At 39.6% G+C, this 21,644-nt stretch overlaps 2 protein-coding genes across 2 annotated transcripts in view; one reads left to right on the top strand and one right to left on the bottom strand.

Annotated features, from left to right (window-relative positions):
- Positions 1-649: 649 nt before the first annotated feature.
- On the top strand, positions 650-19,785 carry ST6GAL2 (ST6 beta-galactoside alpha-2,6-sialyltransferase 2). The gene is made up of 5 exons (XM_063393556.1): positions 650-1,652; positions 5,562-5,659; positions 8,772-8,873; positions 9,969-10,143; positions 19,517-19,785. Exons 1-5 carry the CDS (start codon positions 707-709, stop codon positions 19,783-19,785), a joined length of 1,590 nt encoding a protein of 529 aa, XP_063249626.1. The 5' UTR covers positions 650-706.
- LOC134548661 (pinopsin-like) overlaps positions 17,486-21,644 on the bottom strand; it is a 74,136-nt gene continuing 69,977 nt past the window's right edge. The window contains exon 4 of the mRNA XM_063393555.1: positions 17,486-17,848. Coding sequence (XP_063249625.1) covers positions 17,621-17,848 — 228 coding nt within the window. The 3' untranslated portion in view covers positions 17,486-17,620. The remainder of the gene's footprint in view (positions 17,849-21,644) is intronic.

Here is a 21,644-nt window from a genome sequence, read left to right as displayed (position 1 = left end):
CGTAGCAGAGGTACAGGAGCTGTTCTTACTTGGGTCTGGTACTAGGCAAAAAATTATGTAGCCACTGGGTCTGTGCCAGTTTATACCAGCTGAGGAAGAGGTCCCCCCCTGACCCATCTGTGTGATGCTCTCCCCTTCACCCCCTGATGATAAGCACGGAGCACCATCCTTTCCAGGCTGTGGGCAGAGGAGGGCTGCAGCTTAGGGCTTGTGCTCCCTGCCTGGTCCCTTTGGAGACAGGCATGCTCACAGTTCCCCTGCATAAGGACTTTCAATGGAAAAGAGAGGACGGCTTATATTGCACCCACTGTGCGTGCAGCCAGGCATGGCTTTTGCTTTTGCTCTTAATGCTGTGCTCCGTGTAGCAGAAGCAGGCGGGCACACGATCTCCCTGAAGGCAGGATCCAGTGTTACTGTAGAAACTGGCCACCAGCTTCTTTTGTAGCTAGCAGCTGTCACGGTGTGGGCACAGCCAAAGCCTGTCACTCCTACAGTGTCTGCGGGCTCTGGAGTTCTGTTTCTGCTACTGAATCCTTTGTGCTACTGCTTGGAGATTAATTCTGTGCCATCTATCAATGTGTGTTAAGATATTTCTGAGTTGTATTTATTTTTTAGAATGATTTTTAATAGCATTTGATGTTCTTTACAGGTTTCATTTTCCTTCACCAATACTTCAAGGCACAGAGGAGCTGGTAAAGGCATTGCCATGAAACCTAACTTGAAGCAATGGAAACAACTCATGCTCTTTGGTATTTTTGCATGGGGCCTGCTTTTCTTGGTGATATTCATCTATTTTACAGATAGCAACACTGCTGAACCAGTTCCAAGTTCCTTTTCTTACATTGAAACTAAGAGACTTCTGCCCCTTCAGGGCAAGCAGAGAGTCATCATGGGAGCCATTCATGACCCATCGTTCTCTGAAACCATTGATGGGAACGAGGTACTTCTTAATGAAGATCTCCTGGGAACTTTTAAATCAGGGACCGGAAATGCTAAGAAATGGACTGTATTGGAAGATGCCTTTAGAAATGAAGATGAGTTTTTTCCATCCCAGTTAGGAAGAAAATCAAAAAGTGCTTTCTACCAAGTGAATGATGATTATTTATTTGCTGCTGGTCAGCCTCAGTCACACAAGCACCTTCAAGAGATAGAAAAATTCATTTCGGCTGACATGAATAATCCAAAAGGAAATATTTTACAGAACAACTGGAGCCATCAGAGAAGAATGAGGAGAAGGAGCACAAAGCATAGGAGAGGCCAGATGCTTGATGAATCTGATGACTGGGATGAGCTGTATTCCACAATGTCGAAATCCTTTCTTTACAAGCTTTGGAAAGGGGATGTCTCTTCCAAGATGCTAAACCCTCGACTGCAGAAGGCGATGAAAGATTATTTGAGTACCAATAAGCATGGGGTGCGGTTCAAGGGGAAACGAAACTCCAAGTTGACAGGAGACCAGCTATTCTGTGAGCTAAAAGAAAGAGTGAATGTGAAAACAATAGATGGCAAGGAGGCTCCCTTCTCCACTCTTGGATGGGAAAAGCACGTTCCCCAGATTCCACTGGGCAAATTATATACACATGGCTTTGGGAGCTGTGCAGTAGTTATGTCTGCTGGTGCAATACTGAACTCCTCTCTGGGGGATGAAATAGGTGGGTGAAATGCATCTATTAATGTGTGTATATATGTGTATATGTGTGTGTTTGTGTTTGAATTTCAGAAGGTTCATGCTTCTCAAGCACAGATCTGTAAAGTCTGATTGTTCTCTCTCACTGGAACTGCATGAATGTAAACTAATGGACTTCAGTGAGGCTGTTCCCTTTCAGAACAATATAACTGAAAGGAAAATCAGGCCTGAAGTCATAATCTAATTTAATGAAAACAATGATGCCTTCTTATCATGTTACAGCTTGTAGTATGGAGGCAGCATTGGTTTCATCAGATCTGCCATATTCAACATTTGCGTGCAACATGCATTTATTTCTTCAGTAGATTAGAGCCATGTTCAGGTTTTATTCTGCAAAGCTGTATTATACTGGTCTTTATTTTGCAGTAGCTCATGAGAAACTGCTGTTGTATGGCTGTCCCAGACATTTGTCTACATGTCAAGAAGCAATAGAGAGTCCTCTTCATCTCTTGCCCATTTAGAGTTCACAGACGTAAAGAATTCAGACCCTTGAGTAGCTTCATGCACTGAGATCAAGTCCCCCAGCCTCTTTTCTGAGACTGAATTTAAATGAGTTCAAGTGTGTTCACCCATTGTTTTCCCATTGCCACACTGAGTCAGTGAGGTTGCAGGTGTGCTGAGATGTCAGTGTCACTCAGAATCCCCCACCTCAAAGTGGGAGTTTTGTAGTAGCTATTCAGAAAAGGATGGTGAGGTCATAAAGCTAATCCAGGTCAGTTTTCTTTTCAAAAATGAGAGCTACTACTTGTGTTAATGTCTCAGTAGTTCTTCCTTTTAGTAGTACATGTGCAGTATGCTATGAGTTTTGAAAGAAGGATGAAAGGTATGTCTCAAACTTGATTCTGGTACAAGAAGAGTTATCTCCTTCAGCTCTCTGTAAAAACCTTTTGATTTTCACTCATTAATCCTCCCCATCTTCCAGGACTTCACATCCCAATACTTTCTTCATCACACTGTATCATCTGTTTGACACAGATAGGTTTTCTTTAAATCTCTGGGAGATGTTGAAGCTGCTAGGATTATCAGACTGCTGCAATAGGCTTCCAGCACAGCAGATGTGCCCAGCTAGCTGCAGCTAAAATCACACCAAGGTAACCCCCAATTTCACAGAAAGCCTCACTGATTTAGAAATCTTTGGGGTGAAAAAGCTTAGCAGTCCCTACCTTCTCCAACATGTTGTCTTTGACTGAAACAGAATCTTCTGTCACTGTTCCCCAGTACACCCAGTTTACACCAGTATGGATTAGTGCTATACTGTAGAATCTGTAGCACCTTGTGATGTATTTACATAATTATGTATTACAGCATGCTTCAAGTCATATTTGCACACTCAGGTATGGATTTGAGTGCTTGGCATGGTACCTGGGGCCTGCTTGCGTACCCATTTTCTTAGGAAGCTTCTGGGCACAGAAGCTTATGACATTTCCTCTGGAAGAGCTTTGGATTTAAATGGGAAATTGTCATCTGATGCCACCTAAAGGAAGGAAGATGGGGTTTGAAAAAACCTACATAGAATTTTCAGATTGCATACACGTTGTGCAAGGCAGTGCTGGGGTACCAGGAATCACCAAAGGTTCTTTCTAAGTGTCTCACAGGCCATGGGCAGATACCTGTGACTAAGGAGAGGATTTGGCCCAGCCTGTGGCAAGCCAAGTGACTGCTTACAGCAGTGGTAGACAAGGGAGAGAGATTTTAAGCTAAAAGAGAGGAGATTGAGATTAGATGCTAGGAAGAAATTCTTTACGATGAAGGTGATGAGGCACTGAAACAGGTTTCCCTGATAAGCTGTTGATGCCCCATCCCTGGAAATGATCAAGGCCAGGTTGGATGGAGCTCTGAGCAACGTGATCTAGTGAAATGTCTCTGCCCATGGCAGGGTGGTTGGAACTAGACATTCTTTAAAGTCCCTCCCCACCCAAACCATTCTGTGATTCTATGGTTTATTCTCCCAAGAGAAAATAAAAAGTCTATATAAAAGAAGCTGTGAAGGACATTTCCCTTCATAGGCCTTTAGCTCCCTCTTCTGTGTTCCTATTAGAAACACAAGCAAAAATGTTAATTTGTGTTCTGTTTTTGCCCTCCTCTCCCCCACCCCTCTGACTGTTTTTAAATGAAAGTAGGTATGGAAATACTGTGCAAGTATAGCAAACACTCCCACTGTGATCATACTATTAATTGAGACAACCAATTATTTTGGCATCACAGGCATCTGTGATCAAACCCCAAACTTTTTTTTGATCTTTAAAATGCTTGTCTACAAATACGTACTAAAATTAAAATCAGTTTATTTAAAAATGGCTATTATCAGTGTTAAGCTGTGTCCTGCTCCTACGTTTTTGGCACAGGAGAAGTTTTTCATCTGTATACAAAGAACCAGCATGAATGATGTTGGAAGTGCATAGACTGTCTCTCAATTAAGCTGCAAACCATACAATTCCCATTTGATAATCCAGTTCTCAGTCAACAGAGTGCCTGAAAGTTGTCAATCACAGGTCCAAATTTATGTTCTTAAATTCATTACAACAAACTTGTGTTTTTCTTTTCCTTCTCCAAATATGTGAAGTACCTGCACCTTCTGTTCATTTCCTCTAGTTCCTGCACCATCAAGATGCTTGGTAGATGAAATCTAGGTGTTGAGGCTAGAGCTGTCCCTGCATGGGGGCACAGAAAAAACTTCCACTCCTTAGGTTCTGAGGAGTTGGATTTGGTGGACATTTGGCAAAATCCCTCTTTTCAGACATAGTAGTGCTAGCATGTGTGTCTGAGATCAGACTGCTGGCTGCATGCCACACTGTTTCCCTGTATGGAGTAACAGAAGTGCAGAGTAAAGGAGGGGAAAAATGAAAGATCCCAGTTTGATAGGCTCAAGCCAAGACTCCATTGAGGCATGTTAGTTATCTTTGCAGACTTTTGCCTCCTCCAGTTTTTGAGCTATAGACAGCACATTTTAAGTGACTGGAGATAAACAACTGTACAAATTACCTATGTGTTAAGGTGTTTCATATTCTCAGCTTTCATCAAGAGAAGGGACAAAAAAGACCAAATACAAGGCTACCAACAGGGACTGTGTTTTTCTGGACAGTGGATAAAATGTCTTGCTCTCCTTCGCAGCTTTTGGGCTTTGAGATCCCCTTAAAAGAAGCACTGGGAGGATGATTGTCTCTTATCCAATGGAGGCTTGCACATGGTGTCTGTCCTTGACCCATACTTGAGCTAGAGCTGCTTTCTCATCTCCATGACTCCAAGGTCAACTACTTGTGGAGTAACTTTGACAATTCAGCTCTGTTAGATCTTTGCTACCACGAGATCCTGAGGTTTCTTTGTGTGAGCAGATGTGTGGGCTGGCTTCCATACAGAGGCTCTTTAAGATTTGTACTGAGCTGGAGAATAAGTACACAGTATGATTAATAGATTTGGGGTAGTCTGAGATTTTCAGGTATTATAAAATAATGTAAAACACAAGCTTATAGTTAAGCATTGTTGTTCATTCAAATGTGCAATTAGATATCCCTGCAGTTTACATGCTTTTGCATGGAGTAATTCTCTGTAAATTTTGTGATAGAAGAGTGAGCAATTGTGTGTACTGAGTGTACTAATAGTCTTCCCACACTAAGTCTATCCAATTAAGAGAAGCATTTAAGTATTGCATGCTAAATTAATAGATGATTCTGAACTTTTTTCCCAGTGGGCTCTTATGTTAATAACATATGGCAGATGCAAGAGGATTTTTGTTTGTGCATAGCAGAACATTTATCATCCTTAGAATATCCAGATTAGGACAAATGTGTAAGTTTTGTATTAGTTGAGATAACTGGTTTTATTTTACTGTTCTGTATACTAAAAAAAAGGGTTACCCCTTCATTTATGCTCCTAGATTCTCATGATGCCGTTTTAAGATTTAATTCTGCACCAACACGTGGCTATGAGAAAGATGTTGGAAATAAAACAACCATGCGGATCATTAATTCTCAGGTAAGATCTTCCTTTTCAGAGTTCAAGTCAATGTCTCTTGTGTGCAATATGACAGCAAGTTAATCACCTCTGAAAAAGTGTTGGGTATTATGGGAAGCGGGTAGTGATTCAACAGTTGTGGTGCAGAGAAGATGGAAGTTTTCCCTTACAGAGATGTTTTTACTGCTGTCAGCATAGAGTGACTCGATAGCCTTGTTTCAGAGAACTGGTTTATAAAGTTTCTCATGTGAACTAATCTGTAAAGTCTCTGCAGGATGCCAGAGCTGTCAGTACAGAAAACCTTGACCTCCTGGAGAAGCCATTGCCTCCAGGATTTTCACAAAGTTCAGGCTGTGGTGATTCCAAAGTTATTTTCTCATATTTTCCAGTTCCCCAATTATTTCCTTGCTGGAAGGCAAAAGAAATGGGAACTGAGTTGTGTAACACTAGGCAAGTCATCATTGTTTAAAAATTTGGAAAGCACTAGTAAAAAACCTTATTGTGTACTGGGTATTACACATCAGGTGAGTTTGTTCATCTGAATGGAAACAAGAGAAAATGGGATTTTCTGTGTATGGGTGTAAATAAATAATTGTGACTTGAACTACAGTGACACCTTATGGTTGAGATTAGTTTTTCAATTTCAAAAATGCTATTGCCTGAATTCCTGTCTTGGGCAAAGCAAACCTCTTTCCTCTTTATGAAATGCAGACAAAAAATCAGCAACAGAATTTCTGTGACATTTTATGACATACTGAAATGAGTTTATTTAGTCAACACCAGGGGTATGATTTGCCATGTAGCATGTTCTGCACATATTGATTCTTGTTGAAGGAAAACAAAATTTTCAGTTGCTGTAATTTTTATGAGCTCATTTTTTCTTCTGCTTTGAGTGACTGCGCATGCTTAGTCTGTTCTTGGTGGGTGTGTATTTTATGTGTATAAGCTCATGTTCTTTGCCATCAAAAAGAGGACTGTCATTCCCTTCACACTCATTTTGTAGGCCTTTGTTAGGCTGCAGAACAGACTAGATCTTTGAAGGGATTTGGGTTGAATATGCCCCCTTTCTTTTGTTCACGAGAAGAAAGCAGAAATATCTTATTCTGCCTTAAGTGCTGTAATCAACATATCAGGGAACATGGGTTTTCACATATTTTGTTTTACTTTTTTTGGTTTTGTTGGGCTTTTTTCCTTTTCTTTGATGATTCTCCATTTTACTGTTAGCTGGAATGTCCTGACATTGACCATGCCTGAACTCCTGAGCTGGGCAAGGAGAAAGGTTTAGAAACTCTTTATAGTTTACTAGACTCAGTAGGCTCCCTGCAGAAGAGGGAAATGTTCTCAGGGAGTAATCTGAGGTTTTTTAGCTCCCCAGCAAATTCAGAGAGATTTAATGGCTAAATTAGCTGTTCTCCATGCAGGGCAGACAGGGGTCTTCTGGCTCCCAGAGCTGCTGCAGTACATTCCCACTGGGATGGTAATGGAGGATCCTGTGGTCTTCTCTTCTGCACTATGTAAGGCTTGCTCCCCGTAAGATTTCTCAAGAAAACAGAGGGCATGACGAAGTTCTGGCCAAGTCAGCTCACGTGGCTTCCTCACAAGTGTTTGTATTCCCACAAGCTTTGTGCTCCTTCAAAGTGGTCAAAAGCCATCCATGACAGTCTGTCCACTTGCTGAGAAATTAGCCTTGCCCTCTCCAAGAGTGAAATCTGCACAGGTCACTTGATGGAAGTTGCTTTCCCTGCCTGTACTGTTGCTGGGTCACCTGTACAGGTTTACTGACCCTCCTCCCCACCTCACTGTTGGAAACTCCTGAATTCACTTAATTAAAAGGCTGCTGTGGCCCCTTCTCCCTTCATATTCTCTGCTACAAAAGCCCAGAGAGCATGAAGGAAGCCTGTGCAGTGGCAACAGATACTGTTATTGCAGAAAAAAACTCATCAGTGCAGACTCACTGAAAGCAAAATTTGTGTGAACAACACCTCCAGAGGACTCTTGCTTACTGAAAGACAAGTAAGAGCTCCTCTGTGTGGCAGGGGTGGAACCAAGCTTTCAAAATCTTGGCCTTTTGGTCAGTTTGCTCTGTATACTCAAAAAAGGAGTTTACATTCTTAGGTGAAAATTGTCCTGAGAAATTAAGTTGGTCATGCTGATAGCAGCATGATTAATTCTGTTCCTACTGTAGAAGGCTGATGGAAATCATTAAACTCAAAGTTTATGGTAGGAAGAATATTGCTATGGCAACAGTATTATTTTTCTGAAGAAAAATATGCATAATTAAATATGGCTCATTGGATCCTAAAGGGAAATGAAAATTATTATGAATTTATTTGTCTGGAATGTTGATTATTTTAACAGCTGGAACAAAATTCATGCTGTTTTGACCAATGCTGAGCTGCCTGGCATTAGATGCACCAGGAATCAAAGAGATCTAGTTAGACATGGGGGGTCCTGGAAGGAGTGAGCCAGCAGGAGAGTAGATTTGCAGTGTGGTGGGATGATCAGGCAAAGTACTGGGAGATGCAGGAGGGAGTTATATGAGAGCAGTAGATTAGGGCAAAATGACAATTCCTTCAAAAATAGTCCTGTAACATGACTGCTGTTGGAATTATTTTTCAAGGTATTCCAATCTGTACAGTCATGGCCTAATTTGCAGTTTTTTGATTGAAATGAGACTGACTTGCTGTTAAAATGAGAAAGCCATTAAAAAGGTGGTTGGGGATGGGTGGCAGGGAATTCATTACCCTTGGGGGCTGTAGCCCTTCAAAGAAAGCTGCTCTGTGTCCAAGAGGATCCTGCAGATGATGTGAAATACTGTAGCTTTTGTTTCCGAATTCCAGAATACTCGATAATGTTGATACACAATTACACAGCACCTCAAGTGTTCCCATCACATCCCTCACAGACGGAGAGTAATTCAGCATAATGCTGCTTCAAACTGTAATGAATGCTGTTTATGGCTAAGCTTTTTTTGTATATTTTTTAACAAAACAAGATGCTTAAAATCAGCCAGAACTGAAGCATAACAAACAGCAGCGTGGGTAGGACTGTTCACTTGAGAGAAGGATTTTGCCTTTTTTCTGGATACCACTTGCCTTTAATGCTGTGCAATTCTTTGCATCTGTGTTTGCAGATTCTGACCAATCCAAACCATCACTTTGTCGACAGCTCCTTGTATAAAGATGTTATCTTAGTAGCCTGGGATCCTGCTCCCTACTCTGCAAATCTGAATGTGGTAAGATACCCACTTATACCTTTCTTCCCAATTATTTGAAAGTAATAGAGAGGATTAATTTACTGCTTTAGTCTCCTGGTTCTCTCTTTTCACCAGGAACTCCAGGTTCTGTCTTTATCTCAGTGGAAAATGCTATGTCTATAGGAATTGGTAAAAATTGGTTTATTAATCAACAACTTTTTAGTAGTCAGCAATTATACTGGAAAGGACCGTTCTGAGATGCTAGGATAGATGAATGGTGGCATTTGTTTGATAAAACATGGCTATTTTCACATAACAGCAAGTTTTCTGTGTGCTTGCCAAGGAGGGAATATTGCCAGATTTCAGAAGTAGGTTTTATCAGGAAAGGTGAAAAACTGCATCCATTTTTTCCCACCATCCTCTCTGCCTTCCCAAACAAAATACAACATCCTAGTGGAGATGTCTCTGGGTGCCTTCCCCATTTCTCAGGCTTCCTCCCCACCAGCCTTCCCTTCAGTGCACTGTCCCACAGCCATCTGTGCCCTGCTGTCCACCCCCTCACTGAGAGCAGCAGACGTCCATCTGGTTGTCACCGGGGGAGTCTCTACTTTGGCTGTTGCTGCAGCTCCAGCAGACAAGTTGATCTGATGGCTTTTGGCACAGGGAGCTGGGAGCTGAGCAGGCTGCAAAGTAGAAAGTGAGCTTTCTTTTGCTGGAGTCCCTTAGCAACAGATGCCAGAGGCTGCCTGCTTCCCACGCAGGCTGCCATCAGCCCGCGTCACGCGCTGCTGCTGCCTCGGCAGGGACAGGGATGCTTTCAGAGGAAGGTTCACCCCCAGGCCCATATAACATGTCAGAGCTCTTTGAACCTCTTCTTTAATGTGCATCTGTGAGGGGAAAATGATCTTGCTCATCCCACAGCAGTCAGTTACTTATTGGGGAGCTGTGTATGAAGAAAGGAAACAGAAGAGCCCAGAGTGAGGAATGCCTTTCTAGCAGAAGCATCCACCAGTGCAGGCTGCTTTGCTACCTTTGCTTCTGTTCTGCAGAACCCAAATGAAGCCAGTTAATGCTACTGTAGTGTTCAAAACATGTTTAATACTATTCTAAAAAATCTGACTTTTTTCCTCCCAGTGGTATAAGAAGCCAGACTACAATCTGTTCACTCCCTACATGCAGCATCGCAGGAAGAATCCAACCCAGCCTTTCTACATCCTTCATCCAAAGTTTATATGGCAGCTCTGGGACATCATTCAGGAGAACACTAAAGAGAAGATACAGCCCAACCCTCCTTCTTCAGGGTTTATTGGTAGGTGTATCTAAGATGGTCCCAGTAGATGTGTTAGATTAAAAAAAAATTTAAAATTTGTACATTGTGTGAGGATCAAGTCCATACATGTGTCCTTGTTTGTTCTTGGTGCTCTACACAGAAACAATGACTAGCAAAAAAACACAGTATGAGAACTGGAGAACAGTTAAGTGAATTTGATGTTCTGCTTTCTTGCATCTTCACATCCATATTATTCTATATTATCTGTTGAGGATCTACTCAATTCTGAAGTTCCTTATTGGGATCATAGAGCAGAAAATCCTCAGACAACAAATGAAAGCAGATGGCAGATCATATAGACAAGATGAAATCAATGGCAGGCTGAGCTGTATTCCCTACATAGGCCAAGGGTTTCTGGTCCTCAGTCTGAGCACTTCTTCACTGGAAACAATAGTGTTTCACTGTATTTTTTGGTCTCTACTTAGTATTTCAGTGGGGATAATTTGGCACTGTGCCCACATTTCATGCAGCAGAACAACTTATCTGATGTGCAGCAGGTCCTGACTGTGGACAGGTCTAAAGGGTGCAAGTAGTCAGAGTGGCAAGGCTGAGTCAGGCTCATCCTAGCTTATGCTTCTAGACTCAGAGGGCAGTAGAGCTTCAAATACCATCTTCTGCTTTGGAAACTCCATCCTTACCTCACTGACATTGTAATATTCATCTAGGTATTTGCTGCTCTCAGAAAATAGTTTGGTTTCTTTCTTTGTATCTGAATCTGAAAGCAAAGACACCTGAGATTGCATCTGATATGGGAAAACCAATTTTAAGCATTTAAGCATTGGCTTCTGTATGCAGTAGTGGCATCCTAGGATACCTTGGAGCACACCAAAGGCCTTAGGGAGGTTGCAGAAGCTCCCAGAGGGGTGACATAAGAGTGTCTGGGAGATGCCCATCTATACCTTGAGGGGGTTATGCACACCTGGAACACGAGTGGACAATAAAGGAGGCCTGGTGTGTTGTTGTAGGGGGACTTGGCAGCTGGCTGCTTCTTGAAGTGAGGTTTTTTTGAACCTGCTTGTAAAAATCCACAGGGAGAAGACAGCTCATGTGGAATGATCTCACCAGCTGCATTCACATTTTGCAGAAGTGTTTCTTGTAGCAATGAAGTTGTTGATAAAAATAGGTTAACAGCTGCTGATTGGAAGAATAGTGAAGAGGATCATTGTGCTGTCAATCTGTACTTCCACCATACATAAAAAACACTTCAAAAGCTTTCTTTGAAGAAATGGAATTAATTTCACTATGAGAATAGAACAGCAGTCTTCAATCCCAAATCTAAATGTTAGTGACAAAAAATATCCTTCAAGCAGAGAAAGCTTTGAAAATATAAACCATGAAACAAGCAAAATTTTAACAATAAAAGTTATCTGTCTCTGTACAGATAAATATACTCTGCGTACAGATGCAAATTTGCCTTCCTCTCTAGTGGGAATTTTATTTATATTGTTGTTTTCCAAGGAGCAGTCCTTTTTGGTAGGCCATTACTAGCTTTAAAAAAACAAGGTAGCAAGATTATTGAAGTCATATCCACTCCATTTCATAACTAGCTCCTGTTCTGATATATGTATTTAAAATATTTTATTAGGGAGAGTCTTCCTTTTTCAGTAACATTATTGAATTAATGTCTATGTGTTGCACATGTAACACAGTCTAAATACAGAGGTAGCACAGAAACAGCAAATGCATATTGTCAGGGACATAAAGGGCAAGATAAAGCATAAAAAATATAATGCAGCTGGTCAGAAAGCTGAAAAGCCATGTTGGTCTTCAGGTCAGGTATCTCTCAATCACTCATGCAGCAAATAATCCTGTTGGAACTGAAGATGGCAGACACAACTAGTGTACCTGTATGAAAGGGGTATCCTGAATATTGAGTTTCCACCTGATTCTTATGAAATCTGTAAAACTATTTCCTATAGAACTAGTAGAAAGACTGAGTAAGTGATGGCCTTCATGAAATACAAGTGTCTTAATTTCAAGAGGAGAAAATCATTTCTTAAATGACCACACTATTAAATACCGCTGTGCTTAAAACAGCTATATGAAGGAAAATAGGCTGTTGTTAAATAGAGGGTATGAATTTTTACAGAGATACACATTCCTGAATCTAAGCAATTTCTAGCATGAACCATGATGATTATAATCATATAGAAAAGGTTATAAAAATAAAAGGTTCTGAGTCAAGTGAGGCACTTTGGTTTCAAGCTTTTTGCCTCCAGTAGACCCAGTTTACAAAATTGGACAAATGTACAAATTAAAGCATGGAAACATCAGAATGTTTCTTTTCACGTATGTCAGGAATGTTTTAGCATGATCTTACACTGTTTCTTCAGTAATTACATTTTTTTCTCCTGGCAATTGTATCCATTCCTGCCACTTAGCACTATTTATAAGAGTCTGAATCTTGCCAAAGGGAGGATGTTGGTGAAATGTGTCCTCAAGGTGTTCTTCTGCAGCAATGAGTCAGCATCCTTCCACAGTGACTGATGTCAGGGGAATCTTTTAACGTTGTTAATAACTGTATTACAGTACTTAAGTCACAATATTATTAAATCTCTCAAAAAGGAGGCCATTGGGGATGTGGTAGTCTCTCACATGCTTTGATTTTGGAAGAATGAGAGAGAGAGAAGAGGTAGAACTTCTCCCCTGGTTTTTTTCACTGCATGAGAGCTAGGAAGTTTTTGCACTTCCTTTGGGGTATGGGCTGCCCAATATCTGCATAAATTCTGCCTGGACCCCTGCCTCCTTCAAACCCTGCTACATCAGCTCTGCACCAGCTCAGAGTTGCTGAGGAGAGGCAGTAGCATTTGACAGCTGGTGGCTGGGGTGAGACAGGCACAGTGAGTGTCCCAGCTGTGGAGGGGAGGCGAGGGGATGGGAAGAGCAGGATTGGTTGAGGGGGGACAGTTTGTGGTTAAAGATCCAACAGGGTAAACCAACCTTTTGATTTTAATCTGAGAGTCTCTCTTGGTTTGTTTCCTGGGACACCAGCATGGACTTTAGCTGGCTTGTAGCTTTGCTTTCTGTAGCATGTCATAGCTTAGCTGATGTCCCTCCTCGTTATTAATTATTTCCACTTTGTCTTCCTAGTCTAGTCCTTATAAGAGCTTTGAGAAGCATTCCTTCATATTTTTGCTGCTTCTGCAGCTGCTGCCTTCATGCTTCTAAACAAATTTCTGCACAGTATTATCATCTTGCATTAGCATTAGGCAATTGCCATGGTGGCTTTTCACAGTTAAAGTTGTTGGTTCACATTTGGCTGCAAATAAGTTTGCTAAATGACTATTGATATGTTTACATCTCATCTTGGACTTGGATCTATGCCATTTTACTTGGAAGATATATAAGCATCCAAACACCAAACTTCAGATTTGTATTCCACTGGCAAGTCCTAAATTAGCACTGTTACTAGGGAAGGATTTACCCTTCCTTTTGGCAACAGAAGTAAATCACCTCTCACTTCCTGTTAATAAGTCTTTCACTGTGAAACGTGAACTCAGTCTTCCTCCTGTCTTTCTGTACATATCAAAGTTCAGTTTTTAATTGAATCTGATAGTATATGAAGTGTCAGTCTCTTCTGTAAGAACTGACTGTTCCTGTACCCTCTTTGGTAGCCAATGTAAACAGACTATTCTGACCTTAAATTTTTGTTATCTAAAGACCAAGAGTAAAACTGCAGAGTTTCTCAAGAGCAGCACTCTGATTTCATTGGGTGGGATGGTACATTAGCATTCAGAAAGTTTGAGGGCTTTTTAATAATGTCAAGATTATATAAAGGCTTTTCTGTGGAGATTTTGCTCCTGTCCACTGTTTACTTAGTGGATTTTCTATAAATTCCTACTTACCATAGTCCATCAGTACACTTTGCTGATTTATCTCTTCAGAGGTGACTTTAATTGAAATTCACATTTATATACTCTTACACAGCAGTGACTTTTATCTTTTTAAAAGCTAGCTGAAAGCTGTGCCTGCACTATTTTGGTTTGTTTTCAATCAAAACATGACCTGTGTAGATTCTCACATTTTAGGTTGTCTGTGTAGGTGGTAGTTTTGCTGTGTGCCAGAAATTTTAGCATAACATACAATCCACTGAACACAAAATAACTAAGCCCAGATTTACTTTATTGTTGGGAGAAGGAGAATGTTGTTTGAGGCTTTACAGTTGACATTACAGTTTTAACACTTATACATCATTAATAGTTGATGGCATTATTTTAATCTTCATTTGCATGCATCAAGACAAAAGTACAAGCAAGGGTATCATTACACTGTAACATTAGCAGGACATTGTATGACTAAGAACTTAAATTTAAAATGACTTCAGAGAGCATGTTGCATGGAAGTATACAGATGATCTCCAGCTCTGCTTAGAAAAAAATCATGAGCTGAAGAAACACTTGGACAAGAGTTGCCTTTGTTGCTGTTATTTAGTTATTTTAAGAGCAGTTGGTGCAGGAACAGAATAGTGCGCATTCTTTCCAGCTCAGTGTTGTTCAAGTATTAACACAGAAATAAAGAATACCTCTAATACATAAGCTTCAAATTATTCTCACTCTAATAAAAAGCACACTGAAATTTGAGTATCTCCCACTTCCCAAAATGGAGATATAAAAGAGCAAACTCTCCTCCTAAATCACGTTAAAAAAAAATTATTATTCTACTGTATCACCCAAAATTAAATAATACATTTAGAATTACATTATATTACTGGTCAGTATTTTCCAGTCTATGCTCATATTACAGAATGTATTATTGTGATTAATGTAGAGCTTTTTTCATTCACCAAGTTATGAATATGTAATTTTCTAGGTCTACTACGTAATGCTAGTATTATACATCAAAGATGACAAGTCCTGCACAAACTATTAAGCTTAGGCACAGGGCCATATGGTGACAATTCTTTGATAAATAATTTGGTTTTCTTGTGGTTAATATTTTTCGCATAGTTCATGAGTTAAACAGAGGTAAAAGAACCCTTTTTTAGAAAAAAAGTGCCTTAAAAAGCCAGAGCTACTTTTACTGCATGTACCAATGAATAACTGAGGCACAATTGGCCCAGTTTCAAGGAGTTTCCTGTGGTATCTGCAATCCAGTCAAGAGAGACTACAGTAGTAGACTATCATATAGAAAACTATACATTCTAAATGCTTTATGCTTATTTGTAATGCTCTCAAATACACAGATTATCAAACACAAACTTACTAATATATCTGGCTAAATTATTTTCTGTAACTGAATTTACGATGTGTGTGAAATGAGACATTATGAGTATAAATCAGATTATGGGTATTTAAATGTTTTCAGCATCTCTTACATTATGTTATAATTATTCTTTTTTTTTGATGAATATTTGAGTTACACTTATAATTCTACATGCTTTCATACAGCATCTGTTGATTCAGATATATTAAACTATATTTATTTATAAACTAGAAAACATTCTTTTTTAATTTAGAGTAGTAACCACAAAGCTTAATCGTACCATACAGTATTCATGTTGGAAAATCAAAACCTTTGGAATGATTCAAATTGCCAAGAACAAGTTGAAAAATCATTTTCTCCTTTTGATTAGAATCCATAATACATGTTCATTTGTAAAAACCATCCATGCAGGGAATTTAATCTTCATATAATTCTGATTTAAATGTTCTCAATGCAGATTGTAAAAGCTAGGTTTATTTGTGCCAATTGGACTGAGTTTAAACTATACCCAACACTTCCTAACATCATAGATATCTGCCAAATAGGAAAAACTAAAAGTACTATACTACACTTGATCTTAACCAAAAGACCAAGAAGAGATAACACTCTAAGGATTTTGAAATACTAATATAAAATATTTCAAAATATGTAATACTGTTTTAGTGTCTACAGTTGTACTGTTATAACAAAGTCACATTTGACTGTTACTCTGACAACCACATCATTTCTTTGGAATAATACATTTCATAGTTTTTAAAAAAGAGTATTCTATGCTCATAATTCTTCTTTTTCCTTTTTTTTTGTAAATGTCCACTTGGGTGTTCATGAACATTGCCATTCAATTATAAAACATTCACAAGGCATATCTTTGAATGTTCTACCACAATACAGGCAAAATAATTTTGCATTTTTCTATTTTTATGGTTGTAATCCAAATGGGACTTTCAAAAATCCATCAAGGATATTAAAATTAGATTAGAATGGCCTATGCAGAATTATCTTCAGTTTTGATTTTGAGTGTATGGTAGCACCAGTTATGTTTGTCAAAGCTAAAATCAGGCTGAATACCCTGACCTTTTCCTTAATGTGAAATATGGATTGGATATTTAAGATCTGAAAAGCCTTGTGATATTTAGATGCTACAGACAGCCTATAGACTTGCCCTTTCAGGTTTTAAGTTTTCTCAAGTTGTGCATGTGTACTGGCCTTCCCTAAATACTTTGTAATTCTCTGCTTTTACCCCCATTCCTGTACTTTAGTATTAATAAATGCTGGAAAAAAAAAAAACCCAAATCTTCCTTCAGCTTAATCCTTGCACGTAAATTTGCCATATCTGTATGGACCATGTCTGGGTCAGTCAGAGAGCAGGATTTTTGTATCTTAATTTCAGCTGTTTCCAGTGCAGGTCTGTATTTGTGTTAGTCACCCTCAGAATTATTACAGTAAAAAATAGGTACCTCTTAAATATTACTGTGAGCCCCATATTGCCCTCAACATGTGAAAATTTCTTCCCATACTGGGAATGCAGCTATCCATGCTGCCACTCAGGTTTCCCCTACAGCCAACAGAAAAACCCAGGAAATTCTGAGGAATGGCTTGTATTCGTGCACTGCTTCCTAAAATTGCCCACTTTCTTGTGCTGACAGCAAAGGAACTTGTGATACCTATCTCAGGTGTGGGTAACTGTGCCAGGGGCATATTTGATCATGCCTTGTTTTTATTTCTTCTCATTGTGCTTCTGGAAAAGCCATTTATATTGTTTTTCATGAAACTCCAAAAGCTACTTACATAGGAGAGTAGAGGTGAAGGTTCTTGATAGCCAAGTGCCAGACTCTTATTTTTGGTTTCTGTCTAGTCAGTGGAGAGAAACAACACTAAAAGGAAAGTTCTCTGTAAGTGAACAATTCAACACATCCTAAAGGAGACATCTAAAATAATGTGCCTTTTAGATTGGTTCTGGAGGACACTGAACCACTGATGACTAAAAACTAAAACTCTACAACTTTTAAGTCCTCCACTAACTAATTTACAGGAAAGTCAATGACACTGCTTAAAATTTTGTCATGGTTGAACCATACCTGGAGTTACAAGGCTATTTTTTTGTTATTAAGGAGTCACAATTTTTGTTCTTGACAATTTTCCAATCCCACAAAGGGCAACTTCCTTTATTACTTTTAGAGTTACCTTGGTAGTGTGGCAGTTAGATAAAACACAGTTTGCTTAAGGCTTGTACTTTCCATCAGAGCCAGTTTTCCTAAGGTGTTGGTGGTACAGCTTTTGAAATTGGCTCTAGGCTTGGCTCTGGGTGCAGCAGAGAAGTCCTTTTAGTGTCTGTTTCTGGGAGTGGTTCATTATTGCACGCGTTTCCACCGTCCGCCCTCTGATCCAGCTGGATGACGGTCACCTTGGAATGGCAGGTGGGCTCTCCTTCAGTGGAGGAAGGAGGCTGGCAGTGGAAAAGCTGACGAAAGCACTTGTAAAACTAAAACAACAAAAAACCAAATGATTCTAGATATAGCTGCTTGGCAGATTACAATTCAGAGCATCTCTAACATCTTCAAGGCAAGGAAACTTGGTTTATTAAGATTGTACTTTTTGTTCAAATAGGGATTAAATATTTTTTCACCATGAATCTGTGTTTCTTGTTGATTAAGACTAAAGTTCACTAAAATTTATGAACTTCAGAATTGATATGCCTAGCTTTTTTAAGACTGTAGTTTCTATAGAGTGTAAAGCTGTAGAACAATTATAAAATATTTTCAGAACCTTTAATTTATGATAAAAGATTTAATCACAGAAGTAATTGGTTTTCAGTTACTTCACACATAAGCCAGGAAAGTAATTTTGATAATCTAATGATACACAGCAGGGAGAACGTGGGGTTCTTTTCATTAGCAAGAAATCCCTGCATTCCCAAACTGTAAACTAAACTTCAGAAAATGGCTTTGCTTAATTAACAAACCAAAATAATTTTTTATGTTAATTCATTTTACTTCTGAAGTAAAAAAACCCCAAAACACCCAAATGATGCTAAAGCTGTTGTGCACGGGAAAAAAAACCCCATCAACAGTTACATCAGTTCTCATCTGTAAGTGCCAAGTGAGCAGAGTTACACAGCTACCTCCTCTGAGAGCTGACAGTCCTATTCAACAGAAAGGGATACCACCAGTGCCTCAATACATTTTCTACACAAATTTATTTTTTAAGTGAAACTGAAAAAGCTAATAAATGGCATCCAAAACTTACTTCATGTCACTTTCCTTTTACATGGCTTTGTGAAACAGAAAAAGCTTCCAGGAGCTGTGATTGATGTGAAAGCATTGTAGTTTTGCCAGTGTCGTTGAACATTATCTGGTATTAGTTTGTCTGCAAGTGTGCAGCTGCAACAGCAATATTTCTCTTGTTTCAAGGCTCTAAAGACCGCAGTTGATGGTGCTGATGATAGTGTGCCATTGGCACATGGCAGGAAAAAATGGGTTAGCATTTTGTGGATTTCTCCTTGCTGAGCAAGGAAGTGGTGAGAGGTTTTTCCTAATGACAGCACTGCTTTAAGTAGGAATTTGTCTCTGGTGTCTCTCCATGAGACTCTTCACAGAGTTGTCTGAAGCTGTAGTGCCACCACTACAGAGGTGATGTTTCTTTATATGCCCTTCTGCATATGTTTAGCCAAGTCTTGCTGCTTAGAGATGGGAAGATGTGGAAAGCAGATGGGAAAAGTGGAATTGATTCAATTTCAGACTAAGAAAGACCAACATTGCAATAAGGTGGAGATGTTTCAAGGATTCTTGTGGGGGATGTCCTCTATGGACAGTCCATAGAGGAAATGGGGGGAGGTGGGAAAGAGCAGTCTCCTCTCTCAGGAGGTTGATGGTGATATGCAAGTTCTTTACTGAAAGGCTTTTCACTCTTTCTTCATGACTGTTATCCTACCTGTTAACTCTACAGGGATAACAGTCTTTATGTATCAAGGATAGGTGAGAGCTGCTCAAATAAAAGGAACGATTGCTTCACTTACTGATTTTACGAAATACTTGAGGTGTGTGACAGCAAGGAAAATAAGGAAAGAAAAAATGGATCAGATGACTACAGGGAAATTTCTGCAAGAGAAGTGAAAGCTGGTGTTCACTTTTGTTTCCACTTCTTGTTGCAGGCATCCTCATCATGATGTCCATGTGCAACGAAGTGCACGTGTACGAGTACATCCCTTCAGTGCGACAGACTGACCTGTGTCACTACCACGAACTCTACTACGATGCAGCCTGCACCTTGGGGGCCTACCATCCCCTGCTCTACGAGAAGCTCCTGGTGCAGAGGATGAACAAAGGTTTGCAGGATGATCTCTATCGGAAGGGGAAGGTCATTTTGCCAGGGTTCAAAGCTGTCAAGTGCCCCAAACGAAATAATGTCCCACAGTTGTAGAAGTAAGTCTTTGAGAAACAATGTGCAATAAGGTACTACTGTCGTACTATAAACAAGAAGAGAATACTTGAAAAAATATATCTTAGACCAATCTAGTCTTGAGTCTATAAATTGTAATTAAGTAGCAGGCATAAGAAAGACTCCTTTTCTGAGCCTGAGTATTTATTACTGCTTTGCAAATAGTTACAGAAAAAAAAGCAAAGGCTTAGCTCATGAAGGTGCAAAGGACATGCTTAGGCAGAAATATTATGTATTGTTTTTGGTGTGACTATCAGAATTTGTCGGTGGTCTCATGCCACATATGCTAGACTGTAAGGTTTTTTTTTAAATGAATTTATTTAATTGTCAAACCTGGCATTGTGAAACAGCCTCTATTGTTCATGTATGTACAGAGAGGCCAGTTGAACAAGGCAGCATTTCCCGTGGCTCCATGGGATTTTCACACTCTCCCAGAATGAAGTAATTGCTACTCCAAGCTGTGCAGTCATTCACTAGAGCAGGCTTTAATGCCTGTTCCTACACAGGCTCAGTTCCAGCTCCAGCTGAACAGGGCTCAGGGTGGCCCTCAAATGCGTGGGGTCAGAGGTGGCTGTACGCAGCTAAACCAGGTAAACTACGGGGTGCATTTTAGGGTGTCAGTCTCCCGTGCTCACCCTGACTCACAAGGGAAGAGAGAAATGTCTCATTTCTTTAGAGAAAAAAAGAACATATTTGTAACCCAATTAGGAAGAAAAACTCCCCGAAAGGACTATCCAGAAGGTGTGAGATGGAAATGCTGCCTTCCCCCAGTCTGCACAGGTACAAAAGATCCAGAGAAAGCCAAGGGAGGCTGCGCAGCATTCACCCATTCAGATTTCAGTGATCACACACTGAAATGTGTGATCACTGAAAGCAAGCGTAGAGGGGGCTCACCTCTTGTCAACAAAGACAGCATTCAGGAATACAGACATTATTTGTTAGGTATTTCATTGATGTCTGAATCAAAGTCACTGGTTCACGAGTTCCTGCTGTTCAGAAAGGAGAAGTTTTCTGACAAAAGATATCAGCATTTTTTACTTAATGTTTGAATGACTGTAACACAGAAAAGCTGTGATGCCTGCAAAAAAAACTGACTACAGACTGCGTATAGAGATGGTTTGATATTTTTAACACGTAAGGACAATATTCTTCAAGGCAGTTCTAAAAGTTAATGGTCTGGAGTGTTTTTCTCAGTTTTTTGGTTTGGTTTGGTTTTTTCACACCTGACTGTACATTTTCTTTTAGAGTAAGTTCAGCAGGAATATGTGTACACAAAAGCACAGCTATATCCTACTCATGTCCATCCAGTAAAAAAAGCAGACAGCTCAAAGGGGCATTGAAAAGAATAGCTGACTGATTGTGGTGGAAAGTATTTTTTGTATTTTGACTTAAGCAGAAAGCCTTTTGCCAGAAAGGCAAAAAAAAAAAAAAAAAAAAAAAAAAAAAAAAAAAAAAAAAAAAAAACCCAAACCAAACAATGCTAACGACTATTTCACCTTCAATTGTAATGTAAGTAGAATCACAAAATCCTTTTTCTCTCACTCAGCTCTTTGGGAAGCAGTATTGGAAGGATCTTTTGGAAGGATTATTTTCCTTTCTCAAAATGAAGACTATCTGTCTTACATAGGACTTAGCCTTCCTTTTGGGCTTTATGATGATCTTAAGATTCTTCTTTTTGACAGAAATTGTGTAGATGAGCTAATAACTGTACTTCTGTGTTGTATGGATGTCCATAAGGCATTTTGGTACATATCAAAATTAATAGGTTTTACTCATACTAGCCTTGGACGCTGGATGTAGTACATATCAATTTCTTTTTAATGTTATGTATGGTGGCAACT

The sequence above is a fragment of the Prinia subflava genome, chromosome 3 (assembly GCF_021018805.1).
Source record: "Prinia subflava isolate CZ2003 ecotype Zambia chromosome 3, Cam_Psub_1.2, whole genome shotgun sequence".
NCBI classification, from domain to species: domain Eukaryota; kingdom Metazoa; phylum Chordata; class Aves; order Passeriformes; family Cisticolidae; genus Prinia; species Prinia subflava.
This window is presented reverse-complemented; position numbering and strand designations above follow the sequence as displayed.

Coding starts and splice junctions, on each gene's coding strand:
- ST6GAL2 (XM_063393556.1), top strand. CDS start 707: ATGAAACCTAACTTGAAGCAATGGAAACAACTCATGCTCTTTGGTATT. Junction 1,653..5,561: donor CTCTCTGGGGGATGAAATAG/GTGGGTGAAATG, acceptor TTATGCTCCTAG/ATTCTCATGATGCCGTTTTA. Junction 5,660..8,771: donor TGCGGATCATTAATTCTCAG/GTAAGATCTTCC, acceptor CTGTGTTTGCAG/ATTCTGACCAATCCAAACCA.